General features: G+C 38.1%; 1 protein-coding gene across 2 annotated transcripts in view; it reads right to left on the reverse strand.

Annotated features, from left to right (window-relative positions):
• Positions 1 to 13,550, reverse strand: part of MRPL42 (mitochondrial ribosomal protein L42) — a 28,056-nt gene extending 14,506 nt beyond the window's left edge. Inside the window, exons 1-4 of one of the 2 annotated variants that reach the window (XM_043447414.1) lie at positions 13,413 to 13,550; positions 11,818 to 11,978; positions 7,560 to 7,623; positions 5,961 to 6,045 (exon numbers count right to left, since the gene is read on the reverse strand). In XM_043447414.1, coding sequence (XP_043303349.1) covers positions 5,961 to 6,045; positions 7,560 to 7,623; positions 11,818 to 11,887 — 219 coding nt within the window. In that variant the 5' untranslated portion in view covers positions 11,888 to 11,978; positions 13,413 to 13,550. Of the gene's footprint in view, positions 1 to 5,960; positions 6,046 to 7,559; positions 7,624 to 11,817; positions 11,979 to 13,243; positions 13,347 to 13,412 lie in introns of those variants that run through there. The other variant, XM_043447415.1, reaches the window with a different exon arrangement.
• Positions 13,551 to 14,959: the final 1,409 nt, after the last annotated feature.

A 14,959-nucleotide genomic window follows, 5' to 3' on the forward strand; every position in this document is an offset into this window, starting at 1 on the left:
CTTTTGAACTGTGGTGTTGGAGAAGACTCTTGAGAGTCCCTTGGACTGAAAGGAGATCCAAGCAGTCCATCTTAAAGGAAATCAGTTCTGAATATTCATTGGAAGGACTGATGCTGAAGCTGAAACTCCAATACTTTGGCCACCTGATGCGAAGAACTGACTCATTTGAAAAGACCTTGATGTTGGGAAAGATTGAAGACGGGAGAAGGGGATGACAGAGGATGAGATGGTTGGATCATCTCTGACTCAATGGACCTGAGTTTGAGCAAGCTCAGAAGTTGGTGATGGACAAGGAAGTCTGGCGTGCTGTGGTCCATGGGGTCACAAAGAATCAGACACGACTAAGCGAATGAACTGAAAACATATATAAGCTTTACAAATAACTTATATATGTATTACAACACAATGAAAACTTGAATTTACAAATGAAACAATTCAAACACAGACATCTTCTTACATTCATACACTATTAATGACAACTACTACACTCGACCACTGTATTAAATGTTAGAGCATATATTCATATTTATTTAGCTTACATACACGAAAAACTAAAGCCTTTTAATAGGCAAACTGTAAGTACATGATGGTGGTGCAACTGACTAAGTACTACAGAAATGCAAAATAACAAAGACATTAGTGAAAAATAGAACAGGAGCCAAGTTAGAGCCTTGTCATAGAGTGCAGAATGAGTTCTAGAAGGAATAAAAAACATTACAAGTAAAGCAAAGTAGGTAAAAACACACAATAGGTAATCTTAAAAAAGGGACCCTGAGGAATTAAGATTATAAAAAGCTTTCACAGTTTCAATTTTCGTGGCTCAGTGGTAAAGAATCTGAAATGCAGGAGATGCAGGTTTGATCCCTAAGTCAAGAAAATCCTCTGGAGAAGGAAATGACAACCCACTCTAGTATTCCTGCCTGGGAAATCCCATGGACAGAGGAGCCTGGCAGGCCACAGTTCATGGGGTTGCATAATGTCAGACATAACTTAACCACTGAGCACTAAGTACAACAATTTGACATAAGTAGAAATAAGGAACCACTTCCTTAGTGTGGGAGGGAATAAGGAGAAAGTATAATGAAGAGGTTAAGAATTTGGGCTTTGGTCAATAACTACTAACTCTGTGACCTTGGAAAAATTATTGAAGCTCTTAATTTCCTTTCTGTAAAATCTGAGCAGTAATTACCTACTTAATATAGGTTTGATGTGAGAGTTGAGACCATAAAGAAGTCTAAGAGCTGAAGAATTGATGCTTTCAAACTGTGGTACTGGAGAAGACTCCTGAGAGTCTCCTGGACTGCAAGGAAATCAAACCAATCAATTCTAAAGGAAATCAACCCTGAATGTTCATCGGAAGGACTGATGCTGAAGCTGAAGCTCCAATACTTTGGCCACCTGACTTGAAGAACCGACTCACTGGAAAAGACCCTGATGCTGGGAAAGATTGAAGGCAAAAGGAGAAGGGGGCAGCAGAGGGTGAGATGGTTAGACTGCATTACTGACTCAATGGACATGAAACTAAGCAAACTCCAGGAGATAGTGAAGAACAGGGAAGCCTGGCATGCTGCAGTTCACAAGGTTGCAAAGAGTCAGACACGACTGACTGAGTGACTGAACAAGCCACTAATATTTCTTTTAAGGCCTCAAACAGGAAAAAAGTGGTATTATTTATTTTTTTTTAAAAGTGTTCCTTAAACATTTAAAGTAATTTTATAAGGTCATCTCTTTAATACATAGAGTGAAATATATGTCTTTGCAAGTTGCTATCAGGCTCTGAAGGATACCAGCAAACACTAGATTAGAGCCTATAGTTTTCTCTCCTTTAGGTTATTGTGTTATTATTGTTTTTAGTCACTAAGTCATTCCTGACTTGTGACCCAATGGACTGTAACCCGCCAGGCTCCTCAGTCCATGGGATTCCCCGCAATACTGAAGTGAATTACCATTTCCTTCTTCAGAGAGATCTTCCCAACATAGGGATAAAGCTGAGTCTCCTGCTTAGCAGGTGGATTCTTTACCACTGAGCCATCTGAGAAGCCCCTTAGGTTACTATACTTGTTACTAAAGATCAAATGTTTTAAATAATATCAGCTATTTTCAAGTTAATAAATGTTCATTGACTCTCTTCCTACTCCCAAACAGGCTCAATTCTAATACATCTCAAATTCTCTCTGCTTTGTATAATTAAAAACACTTTCTTTCCCAGGCACACAGAAAAAAGACATTAGAATTAATGGCTTCCTCGAAGCCTAAACCAAAAGCCTCTACAGACTCAGAACTGACTTTTAGGATGCACTTGACCTCCTGATCAAATTTCAAAGAAAGGGTACATGAATATTTCACTAAAAAGGAAAAACTAAAACTGTATGTCAACTTTAAAAAACATTTAGAACTGTCACCTTGAATTTTCCTTGCTTTTCTTAAGAATTTTTAAAATTTGACTTTTGAAATTTTCCACTAAATCAACCACTAAAAAGAATTGCCTAATACTTAAATTTTTACTTTATTTTTCCAAATCATTATTTTTTTGTCCCTGGTTTAAAATCTTTATTTTCCTAAACTAGAAATCCTAAATTCTAGAAAAACATTTTTAGTTTTAATAAAACTTATACCTGGCCGAAACAGAAAGCAGGATCTTTTTACCTGGATATTTGGAATATAATTGACATCTAGATGCAAATACAAATTACCAGAAAACCAAGGATATAAATCATTTTAATTTTCTTAAAGTCAGTGTCAGTAGGTACTTCTACATATGACCAGGATCTTTGTATGAAATATGCTTTCCAGGGCCTAGAGAATTAAAGGGCCCACTAGAGTTGCAGCTGGGCTTCCCTGGTAGCTCAGATGGTAAAGAATCTGCATGCAATGCAGGAGACACCAGTTTGATTCCTGGGTTGGGAAGAGCCCCTGGAGAAAGGGCATGGCAACCCACTTCAGTATTCTTGCCTAGAGAATCCCCATGGACAGAGGAGCCTGGAGGGCTACAGTTAGTCCTTGGGGTCACAAAGAGTTGGACACGACTGAGCAACTAAGCGCAGCAGAGAACAGAGTTGCAGCTACTTCCTTGAGAAAAGAAAATCAAATCTAAATGTTAAGTCATGTTTAAATAGTTATTTAATGCTATATACTATCTTTGTGAAATTTGTAAATCTAGATTCAAAAAGAACATATTTTAACAACGTATTTTCAAGACTGTTTCCTACTGTAAATAAAATCCAATCTGTAATTACTTGAGAAACAAAAAATTTCCAAGCTTCTACAAATTCGTATCTCTTAGCTTTAAAACAGAACATCATGGAGAAGACCCAATTTATTTAGTTAATCAACAAATATTTATTGTGCACCAATCAAGTACAAAGGTTTTCCAGGTGCTGATGATACAGCAAGGAACAAAATAGTCAAGGCCCTGTCCTCATGGAGCTTACGTTTTAATGAAGGGAGACACACAGAATAGCAGGAAAACATCCATTGTGCCAGAAATGATAAACGCTATTGAGAAAAGCAAAGCAAAGAGGGACAGCAGGGACTCCAGGGGCAGGGGTTCTACTTTAAATGCAGTGACCAAGGAAGGTCTCTCTAGAGAACAAATAAGGAGAGACCTCAAGGAGAGGGAATAAACTACAGGATTTCTGGAGGGAAAGCATTCAGGCAAAGAAAGCAGTAACTACATGGGCCCTGAGGCAGGAGCTTCCTAAGTATCTACCTTAAAGAAGAGCGGAGAAGCCACTGTGTGGAGGGATTACGTGTGAACTCACAGGAGTGATCTCCTAGACCAGACAGAGGGATACTGAGGACACTGGAGAGGGTACAGCTGATACAGCAAAGGAAGGGCAACAAAAATAGAAAGAGAGAGACGGGTATGTATGCAAAGAAGTGATGATGACAACGAGCACGGAATCCATCCTAGGTAAGGAGATTGTATGAGATATGTGCAGGACTGCGAAAACACGGCTCCATCAATTGATGGCGGTCTTAATGAGGGAATGAATAACTCTTGGAGCTGGGAAACTAGCAGGAGTTGGAAGCACACTAATGGAATTCTGAAACATCTAGATAGGGAGGAAGAATTATTTGTGATTAAAACCTCTCTAGAAAACTACCATGGGTTTCCCTGGAGGCTTAGACGATAAAGAATCCACCTGCAATATGGGAGACCTGGGTCCGATCCCTGGGCTGGGAAGACCCCTTGGAGAGGAGAACAGCCAACCCACTCTAGTATTCTTGCCTGGAGAATCCCCACGGACAGAGGACCCGGCAGGCTACAGTCCATGGGGTCGCAAAGAGTCGGACACCCCTGAGTGACTAAGCACAGCGCGGTATCAGGGAACAACCATGGGAGTGGGGACTGCTGTAGAGATAAAAGATCAAGAAGTCAGAGGCTGGGGTAGTAGACAGATCACCTACATGGACACTGAAGTAACAAAGAATTAGGATACAGTTGGGGAGTGGGAAAGTACATTTAAAATCTTCAAAGAAGAGTGGAGGGATGGGGGAGGGAGGATGAGAAGTGAACTGCAGGATGACAGCAAAAAAAAAATAGTAGATAGCATGGTTTAATGATCCAAACTACAAAGCTAAAAACTGTTAGGGAGGAGGAAAGATGATCTGGACATGACAGTGAAGAGCCACAGGGACATCTATTCTATCTTTAGGCTCAGTAGTAAAAGGGTTTAGGAGAGAAAGCATAACTACTTAAGGGTGCCAAGGAAGCACTGGGGCCAGGGTACAGCCAAGTTTCTGTTAAGAGTCGGAAGGCAAAGGCAACGTTCTAGAAGCTAGGGTTCTGAGAGACTTTAAAATGATAGTAAGTTTTAACAGAATGTAGAAGTTTTAAGAGTTGGGAAGGATAGGAAAAGTGTCAGATTCAGGGATGCGAAGAGCTATATGGAGATGAGAGTCTGGATAGTGAGAAAAGACCACATGATCTTGGACTTTTCAGTATAACTGCTAACACAGGAATAAAGCACATAACCAGAAAAATAATACGAAATAAAAATGGGAGAAGACACAATACAGTATGAGCTAGAAGTTACAGGTCAAAAGTCAGTGACTTACACCTGTTTTCTATAAACTGTTCAAAGAAATGAAACAGAAAAGGTACAAAATTACTGCCTATGATATCTAGCTAGAATACAAAGTAGGCAGACAAAATGATGAAATTTAAAAAGAGAATATAAAATAGCAAACTAACATTAATTTGTTCTGTCAAATCAGTACTCTGGCCTTAATGATGATTTTTAAAAACAGCTACCACTAGATGCATCATGTGATGAATTACCTAAGTATTTTTTCCTCAAAAAGCAAATCAAACATCACCGAATATAGCAGAAGAAGGCTTAAAGAAAAAGGAGAAAGCAATTCATACATAAAATAATAAATAAAGACTTGGGTCAAGTTAAATAAATTGTATTAAAGTAAAAACAAAGCCTCCTTTATCTAGTGCTTCTCTTTTGAAGAAATATGGAAAACATTAATTAAACTAGGCCACTTAAAATTATGCCCATGTTGGCCCATTAGAAAAAAACCAACCAAAAAAAGGAAGAAATTCACCAAACATTAAAAGGATGATCAGAACCAACACAATATAAAAGTTATGAAACAGCACTCTAAAATACAAACTTTTCATAATTTATTAGACTGCAATATACAGTAGCATGGGACAGTGTGTTCCTAAAATTTATACTAAGTGTGTTTGATCCCTAGTCAGAAATCTGCCAAATTTTAGGCAAGAAAATTGATGCCATAATTGTGTTTAAATGGTTCACTTTGTGTATTGAAAAAAGTCTTTACAGAAAGAGGAAAAGAAGAGAAAAATCAAAACAGTAAAATAAAAAAGCCAAAAGACGATCAACACCAAATAAAGAAAATCAAACAATTCCTTTCTCTTTGGACACTGTAAAGAAGTGTATTTTCAAGAGCAAATTAAAAATCATAAGAGATTTGCTTATACATACTTTTGTGTGTTCATATGGAATGTCCACAGAAGGGTGATAGCATACTATTGTCCTGGCATCAGATGTCAGAGCAAGCTCTACTTTGCTTAAAAAAAAAGAAGAACAAATGTTTCAGAGACAGATTTATACTACAGATTTATACAAAATGAGTATTAGAGCTCAAATCTGTTAATCACCAATCCCTGAAGAATAAATGCCGTGTCACTGGACTGGCAAAGGAAGTACCCGTATCATAGGAAACAACTCAGATCATCCCACAAAACATGTCAACTTAACTACCACAACAAACCCATTACCCATGATTTTATCTAGATTATCCTTCAAATTACTTGTTTTGTTAGTTCTCCAAATCTTTGGAAGAGATCTTCATGTTCACTCATCACTATTAATAGAACTTCCTCCCTTATCTAAAAGCTACCTTCAAAAAGCTGTAAGATTACTTGAATTATTAAAGCTGAAGATCAGCAAAATACATAATCTTCCAGGTAAAGGATCACCTGAATTTCTAATCATAAAGACTGTAGCTGAACACTTTTTCTAATTCGGCATTTCTCCAAGCACCCTTGGCATAATGCAAAACATGTAAGATTCAATCTCTTCAGGTTCACAAAGTGCCACCTATTATCTAGTCTTATTTCATCACTATCCTAATACTAAGTTTACAATTAAAACTGGTATCAAGAGGTAAGAAAATATATTTTTACTAAAATTCACAATAAAACAACTTTGTGGGGCTTTCCTGCTTCTTCAGTGATGAAAAAAAATCTGCCTGCCAATACAGGTGACAGGGGTTTGATCCTTGGTCCAGAAAGATCCCACATACCACGAAGCAACTAAGCCCGTTGTGCCAAAACTACTGAAGCCCACAGCTCTAGAGCCCCGTAGCTCCAACTATCAAGGCCCCCCATGCCTGGAGCCCGGGCTCCACAAGAGAAGCCACCAAGAGCAGGAGCCAGCACGCAGCCGTCAAGAGCAGGCCCGCTCACTGCAAGCAGAGAATGCCCAGGCAAGTCAACAAAGACCCAGCATAGCCAAAAGTAAATAATTAAATAAAAAAAAATTTTTTTAAGTAACTTAAAAAAAAAACATTGTAGCTTCTGCACATAAGACTCTGCTATAAAGGACAACGTTCCACTCATAGGCTATTCCTAGTTCTCAGCATACTGACTAGAACTAAGTACCAAATAGTTTGTGGTTGAATTAAATATTTATAATTTAGGATTATTCAATATCAACAAAAGATAAGATAAATAGTTGTTTAAGCTAATAGATATGAACCCTAAGAGAAAATCATAAAAGTAATTAACTTCTCAAAAAAACTAAAGAATGATTCAGGAAGAAAAGACAGCATTTCTATTAGCACATCTGTCTTAGAACAAATGAAGTATTCACTGAAACACAATGATAAATGATTTTTATTTAAAACATTTATAAGTCCAGACACTAGGTAAATAAGAACACTGAAATATTTTTTAAAAACAAAATTAAAGAAAGAATAATCAGAAAAGAAAGCAGAAAATTCCAAAACAAGAAATAAAACAATCTTTTCAGATAGAGCTAAGAGACTCTTTTTTTTTTCAATTGGATTTCAATACATACCAATTATAGTCATCTGGAAGAGAAGAATACGTAGATTTGTGACCAACACAATATAAGGCTCCGTCTGCAAAAACCCCAAACAGTAAAATGGATTTAGTTCATTTGAGCATATGTTCTCACACAAATGTAAAGTTAGTTTTACTCATTCAACCAATATTTACTATGTTCACCATGAACAGGGCTGTACTTGAGCTAAGGATTCAGCAAGTTGAGATCCTGTCCTCAAAAAGGGTTCAAATCCGGTGAGAGAGGGACACATAAGCAAACAACTCCAGTACAAAGATGAGCCCTATCAGCACAGAAGAACTGGGAGGAGAAGGGGCACACTGGCAAGTTACAAAACAGGAGTACAGGTTCAGGAACACTTTTCCAGTGGAGACGACCTTTAAGGTGTTCTGAAGGATGAAGCAGTAACTTGGGAGTTATTAGTGGATGAGTACAATGTTCCTTTGAGAGGTAATAAAAAGTGCCAATGATCAAAGGAAAGAATATAAAACTTTAGTGTTGGGAATTCACTGGCAGTCCAGTGTTTAGGACTCGGTGCATTCACTGCCAGGGTCTGGGTTTGATCCCTAGTCAGGGAATCAAGTATCCTACAAGCCAGGAAGTACAGTCAAACAAATAAATAGAAACTTTAGTGCAACTGGAGTGCACAGTCCATAAAAGGGGAGTGTTTAAGTAATGAAATACAAAATAAACTCCTCAAAATCAACTTTTCTTAATCAAAATGCTGACATTTCCTTTTTTAAGAATACCTGCAAATTCAAAAGCCATATTTTTTTTAACGGTTTGAAAAAGGTTTCTCTACATTCAGAGAAATGATAATTCTTTTAAATATAAAGGAAAAATATAGTTCGGTATGGTTAAAAAAAAATTCTGAATAAATCTTCTGTAGAGAAAGATCAACTTCTCTCAACTAGTCTCTTGCTCCTCAGTATGGAATGCCATCCCAAGTTGGTTCAAATACCACTCATCTTTCAAAAGCCAAATGCTACTCTTCCATGAAATTCTTTTTCCCTTCTCCCTGCCCGACAGCCCCCATCACAGAAGAGCTGTGTATTTTGGATGCTCCACAACCAACACTCCATACAACACTGATATACCATCTTTGTGGTCTTTTTTCTTTTTTTCAATGCACCAGTTATTTACATGTATCAGAGACGTCTAAACAAAGATGTATTTTCCATCTTTGTATACCTCTCGTTTTCCCAAGGATTGTATATACTTAAGAGTTCTAAATATAAATCCTTACTCCAATACATTAAAAAGTACCTTAACAAAACTCACTAGACTGTAAAAGATTCTTCAGCAAAATGTTGACCCCACAATTCCATTGATGTAAAGATAACAAAAATACAAAGAATTAAAAATATAACTTCATCTTTCAAAAGATTTATCAATTTTCATTATCTGTGCTAATACAGAGGTGTATTCATTAAGACAAATCAGAGGGTAATGTAAAAATCATTTACACATATTTTATTTTCTTGTTTGACACTGTTGGGGATCTTCTTTTCTTAACTATGTATGGATTAGTATTAAAAGTCATTTGTATTCTCTGAATACAAACCAGCTAAGTGATCTACATGCTTGCTGAAAGAAACAGGGTTGGATGGCAGAGGAAGGACAGAGAGAATTTACCATTTTTAGGTAGGCAAGAAGGAAAACTCAAGACAAGAAGACTTTCAGTTCAACAGAAACTGCAAAATTTCTACTCTGCACTTACACAGACATTTGTTGTACCCTCATGACACACACATTCTACCTTCTATTCCAGGTATTGTTTCCATAGTTGTCTATTTTAACTACGAGTCTAAATAGATTCTTAAATGAACATCCTGCTTATTAATGTGTCCCCTATCATGCTTAATAAAAAAGAAGAGATTGCTAAACTGCCTCTGAAATGTAATTTCTGTATAATTAATACTTAAAAAACATATTTGACATTTTAGCAAGAGAAAAATTCTAGATACGGCTAAGTATCAGAAGTTCTAAAGGCATAATTAGGACTGACGCCAAAGTTAACATCAATCAATCCAAAGCAACTCAATATGCCAAAAAGAACTTCCCATGAGAGTCAGTTCTCCACAACTCAAGGACTTTTCCTGTTTTATGTATATATTTATACACACACACACAGTTTAATTGCATTATGATATGATCTGTAAAAGCTGAGAGTCCCATTCATTTTCAAAAGCTGAATTATTTTAAATTACTACAACAAAGACGGTCTAGCAGAAAGTATATTGAGAAGACACAGTTTTGATCTTAGCTCTAATTTATCAGATATGCAACTTGGTTGAGTTTCTGATGGCCAGAGAACTCATGTTCCTTCATCTTCAGAAACAGAATACCACCACATGATAAGTAAATTATTGTAAAAATCAAAGTTGTAAACATCAAAAGACTTAAGATGCTTAAAAGTTGTAAAACTTCTACACTGACTATGTATTTCAGAAGGTTTTAAATGTTCCTTTTGGAGTATAAGAAGACCTTTTTATTTGTGCTCATTGAATTTTCCAATAACCGTTTGCTTTGCCTCTAATCTTTCAACATCCTTCCCTTTTGTATAAAATATCAATAGCAACAGTAATAATATTTTACCTTCACTAGTAATAATACAAATTGTGTAGAATAGGGGGCTTAAGGATGTAAGAGGTTAGGTAGTCAGTGATTATTAGAATGACTGAGTGATGATGGAGTAATATTCTGGGATAGCCCAACTGGTGAAGTCTACATAGACATTTTTAACTTTTCCAGGGGCAGATTAACTAGTTTTCAGATTAACCTGAGTGAGGACAAACTGTTGTTTCAGGACATGGACTAGGTAAAAATTGATTAGGCCTGATTTCCCATCAGCCTTGGGGCTGAGTTCTTATCAGGGCAAAAGAGAGACTAATTGCAGCAGCACTCTCTCCCCAAGTCCTCAACAACAACAAAAAATGCTCCTAGGTAATCAAGGGCTGACTGCAGTTTTGTTTTCACTGATTTTAGTGTTTACTTAATTATACTTTTACTTATATAGTTTTTACCCACTAGTCTTCAAATAACTCTTTTCCTCTTAACTCAATAGAAATGTTCAATTACAAATGGTAGTCAACAGGAAACATGGACAAAGAGATTAAGATTGGGCAGAGATGAGTAAAAAAGTTAGCTGACTAGCTAAACATGAAAAAGAAAACCTACTGTAGCGCTCTAACCATGTCTGCTTTAGAAATGGGAGGATGCAGTTCACAAACAGGGGAAAGGGGAAGAGAAAAGAAACTTGGTCGGGAAATAAGATTTTAATTGCCTGTTTATTTATATAGGTCAATGTTTTGACTATCAAACATGTATTACTAGGCTTTGAAGAAAATATTACACTATGTTTCTTCGGAAAAGGAAGTAATTACATTTTTTTAAAAAGTTACATAGAAAAAAATACAAAAAGAGTACACCAAAATATTAACAATAGTCATCTTGTAAGATGGAATTGTACAATTGGCCCTTATTTGCTAATTTTAAGAACTGCCGAAAAAGTAGTATGTGAGGACTTCCATGGTGGCTCAGTGATAAAGAATGTGCCTGCCAATACAGGAGACATGAGTTCAATCCCTAGTCGGGGAAGATCCCACCTGCCAGGGAGCAACTAAACCCTAGCGCCACAACTACTGAGCCGGTGTTCTAGAGCCCAGCAGTCTCAACTACTGAAACCCGAGCCCTAGAGCCCCTGCTCCAAAACAAGAAAAGCCGCCTCAGTAAGAAGCCCCAGCACTGGACAAAGAGTAGCACCCAGTCCCTGCAGCTAGAGAAAAAGCCTGAGGAGCAACAAAGACCCAGCACAGCCAAATAAATAAGTAAATACTTTTTTTAAAAAAGCAGTATGTGAAAACATAAGTAACTCAAACCAGAAAAAGGTTTTCCTTATTAGTCCTTCACTTGGCCTCAGTTAAATCCCACTTGTGGTCTACAAAGATAACTTACTTGGTCCACATCTTTTACTCTTCATTTATAAATGCCTATATACATATATGGGTCAATCATCTTTCAAATGCACAAATTAGATCATAAAATAGATACTGTCTGACATACACCCCTTTCTATATAAGGATCTTTCCACATCATGCAATATGTGGCATACATATGACTCCTATACAATAGCAAGCATATACAATAACTAAACACTGTACATTTTCTTCAGTGGACACATATTATGATATTATAATATTTGAAAAAGTTTAACATCTCTTAAACATTAAAAAAAAAACACCCAACTTACTTTGAATTGGAAATAAATGTTTCAAGATAGTTCTGCTTGATATTACCCATTTTACTGCTGCCAATGCCATGGTGAATCAAAATACTTATCAGGTGGTATAAAGATGATTTGAAGAGAAACTGCTTTTTAAAATCGGCTTCTAGATATAACAGTCTTCACCCCTGCATGAGAGATAAAGAATCAGTGCTGCCTATGATAAACTGAAGCGACACAACACACTCAACACCACAAAATAGGATCGCTACCTAAAACTATAGACACTAACGCAAAACTTTTTAAACAACTGTTTCCAGGCAATACAGGACAAAGAGCAACATCATCAGAAATCCCAGAACTATGTGCATTACTACTCCTCTTAAATGCAAACTTCTCAACACCTGGTATAGTTATTTCCATTCAATGAGTGCACAGCCAATGTGTAACTATTAGAAACAGTCTATCACACATGCTATACAGAGCATTCTCCTTTCATAAAGCTAATGTGTCTGTGTACAACTTCCCAGGTACCATATACAAGATCTTAATACATCTCTTAAAATAGTGTTCTGTTTCTGATTAAATGAAATATTAAACAAGAAGACCCAACCATGGCTTATTAAATATTGACTTCGAGAAACACACATAAACATCCTATCCCAAAGCCCCAAATAAAATTTTGCCCTCTTATATATGTATGAGATTTCTACCTTTTCAAGGTGCTTTCACTACCATTCATTTTACTCTCATATTAATCATGAGAAGTATCTTTATTTTGACTCATGACGAAATTAAAGTACAACATTTAAATAACTTGCTTCCAAGAGCTTCAGAGTCAATCATTAACAAACTGGGAAAGTTTGGGCAAGTCATTAAGCAATCCTCTCAGTTCCTTCCACGGTAAAATGGGGGAAAACAACTCCAGGCTGCTGTGAAAAAATGACATACATCACTCGTTCTCAACTGACTATTCGATGACTATTCCCCACACCCCCATCCCCGCACAGTGGTAAAATCGTATTTTATCAGTCTTAGTTGCTAAAACTACGCAGCTGACTCCTTGCACTGTCAGTACATTAGCACTGACATCCCTGAGTTCCTTTCTATAGTTTATAACCCATTTTCCTATACATTATATGCTCTTTCACAAGTGTAGAAGTAGGCATCTCCATTGAAAAATTAAGAACCTAGGCTCAGAGAAGTCAAATGGTTTACCGCTGCTTAATAGGTGGTATGGATGAAACGCAAACCCGTATCTTCTGACTACGAGCTGAGGAACAGAACATTTAAAACGACATTCTGTCTGAAACCCAGGGATCAGATTATTCACCTCAAAAAGAGAATTCAGAGGGTATATCCCTTGGCCTGGAATTCAACCCTGAAGAAATACAGGGTTGCAGGGAGCCTGAGAGGGACGGAGGTTTGAGGGACAGGCTAACAGAACTAGCACCTTTCACCTGGAGCGTAGCTCCCACAGGAAGCGTTGAGTCTGGTGACCCCAGAGGCTTTATCCTGCGGTAGGATAGGAAGTAGGAGACCTCAACACTTGCCAATAAGCCTTCTGGGCCCGCCGAGCTTCTAGGGACTCCTAGACGGGAAAAAGAGAGGGCAGCGGTTACCTGGACTGCAGCTCACCGCGAACCCGCCATCTTGCCTCAGTCCGGGCTCTAGGCCTCACAACCCCACGAGCCTTCCTGGCCCGCGGGGCACTCTGGGAAATGTAGTCTCCGCCGGAAGGAGCCGAAGGTGCCGGGGTAGGGGTTTCGCGGCGGCGGGGGCTGCGGAGAAGGGATTCATTCAACCTGCTCCCGGGATTAGTTGCAGCAGTTCGCCGGCAACTTTACTAGCACTATCTCCAAAAACAAATCCACTGCTCCCCACGCATATCCTTAAGAAAGTAACAAGCAGTATTTTTTTTTTAAGTTTATACTAATAATCGGAGCAACTTGAGATCCATCTTCGGATAAGTTAGGTTTCCTACGGAAAGAGACATTTCAGAGAAGCATTGAAGGAGTAGTGGCGTTGGATTTGATGTTTGAAATGGGGAAGCGGGGCAACCCTTCAACCTAAAAGCCCAGCATTGTATTTTGAGAACGGTGCTGGTTATTTATTATGGGAGGAAGACATGTGCAGAATCCTGAACCTTGTCTTGTATCTTAGAGGGAAGAATAGGCCACGCCATAATGTCTTTCCGGACTATGCTGTAGGGGAAGACAGCGGGGAGAGACAGATTGGAAGGAGCTATCAATAGACTCGTCAAACATTCACTGTGCAGAGCTGAAGAGAGACGGATCAAAGACGATGCCACAGGCCACGTCTGGTTGGCTGTGAGCCGAGTGGGAACCACTGACCAACAGGGAGGCTCAGTGGGGCGAAGAAAGGTTCACAAAGCTGAGACCAGAAAAGAAACCAGCCATAGGCCTGTGCACATAAGGAGTGAGTGTAGAAAAAGAAAAGAAAAGCACCCCGAACCTAGCCAGGAAATTCCAACATTTAGCGGTCCGGTGGAGGAGGAGGGCCAGCAAGGGCCTCTCAGAAGCAGCAGCAGACAAGCAGTATGAAAACCAAGAGGCGCCCTCAGAGAGTGTGTCAGGAAGAGTTTGATAAATGTAGAGTTCAGTGTCGGCAATTTTTAAACCGTAATTTCCAACATGCTGACATTTTGATGTATAATCTGTCACTTTTTGTCTCTTTGTATATCTGTACTATGATAGTAGCTAACAGTTATTAGACACATTATGTGTACTATTTTAAAGTCCTGTGGCCAGTAATGGAGCTGAGATATGAACCTGCCAGCCTGATTCTTCTTCAGCCTCCCTCTCTTTCACACAAACACTTTTATGTTTAGGTTTTCTTTTATTACTGTTAATATATTAATACATATATCAATAAACACATACATGCACAATAGACTATCTTTTCTAATATACCTTTATTCCACTTAACTGTGTATCATGAACATCTTTCCTACAAACACCTTAATTATTGTCAGTTTCAAACCGCAAGCCTCCTGGAGATCATCAGGACTTATTTAAATGATCAAAGATTCTCATAGTATAAAGTTTTTTCATTATTAGGTGCTTTTATGCAACTCCTGCTGCTACTGCTGCTAAGTCACTTCAGTCGTGTCCAACTCTGTGCCACCCCATAGACGGCAGCCCACCAG

The sequence above is a fragment of the Cervus canadensis genome, chromosome 25, assembly GCF_019320065.1.
Source record: "Cervus canadensis isolate Bull #8, Minnesota chromosome 25, ASM1932006v1, whole genome shotgun sequence".
NCBI classification, from domain to species: domain Eukaryota; kingdom Metazoa; phylum Chordata; class Mammalia; order Artiodactyla; family Cervidae; genus Cervus; species Cervus canadensis.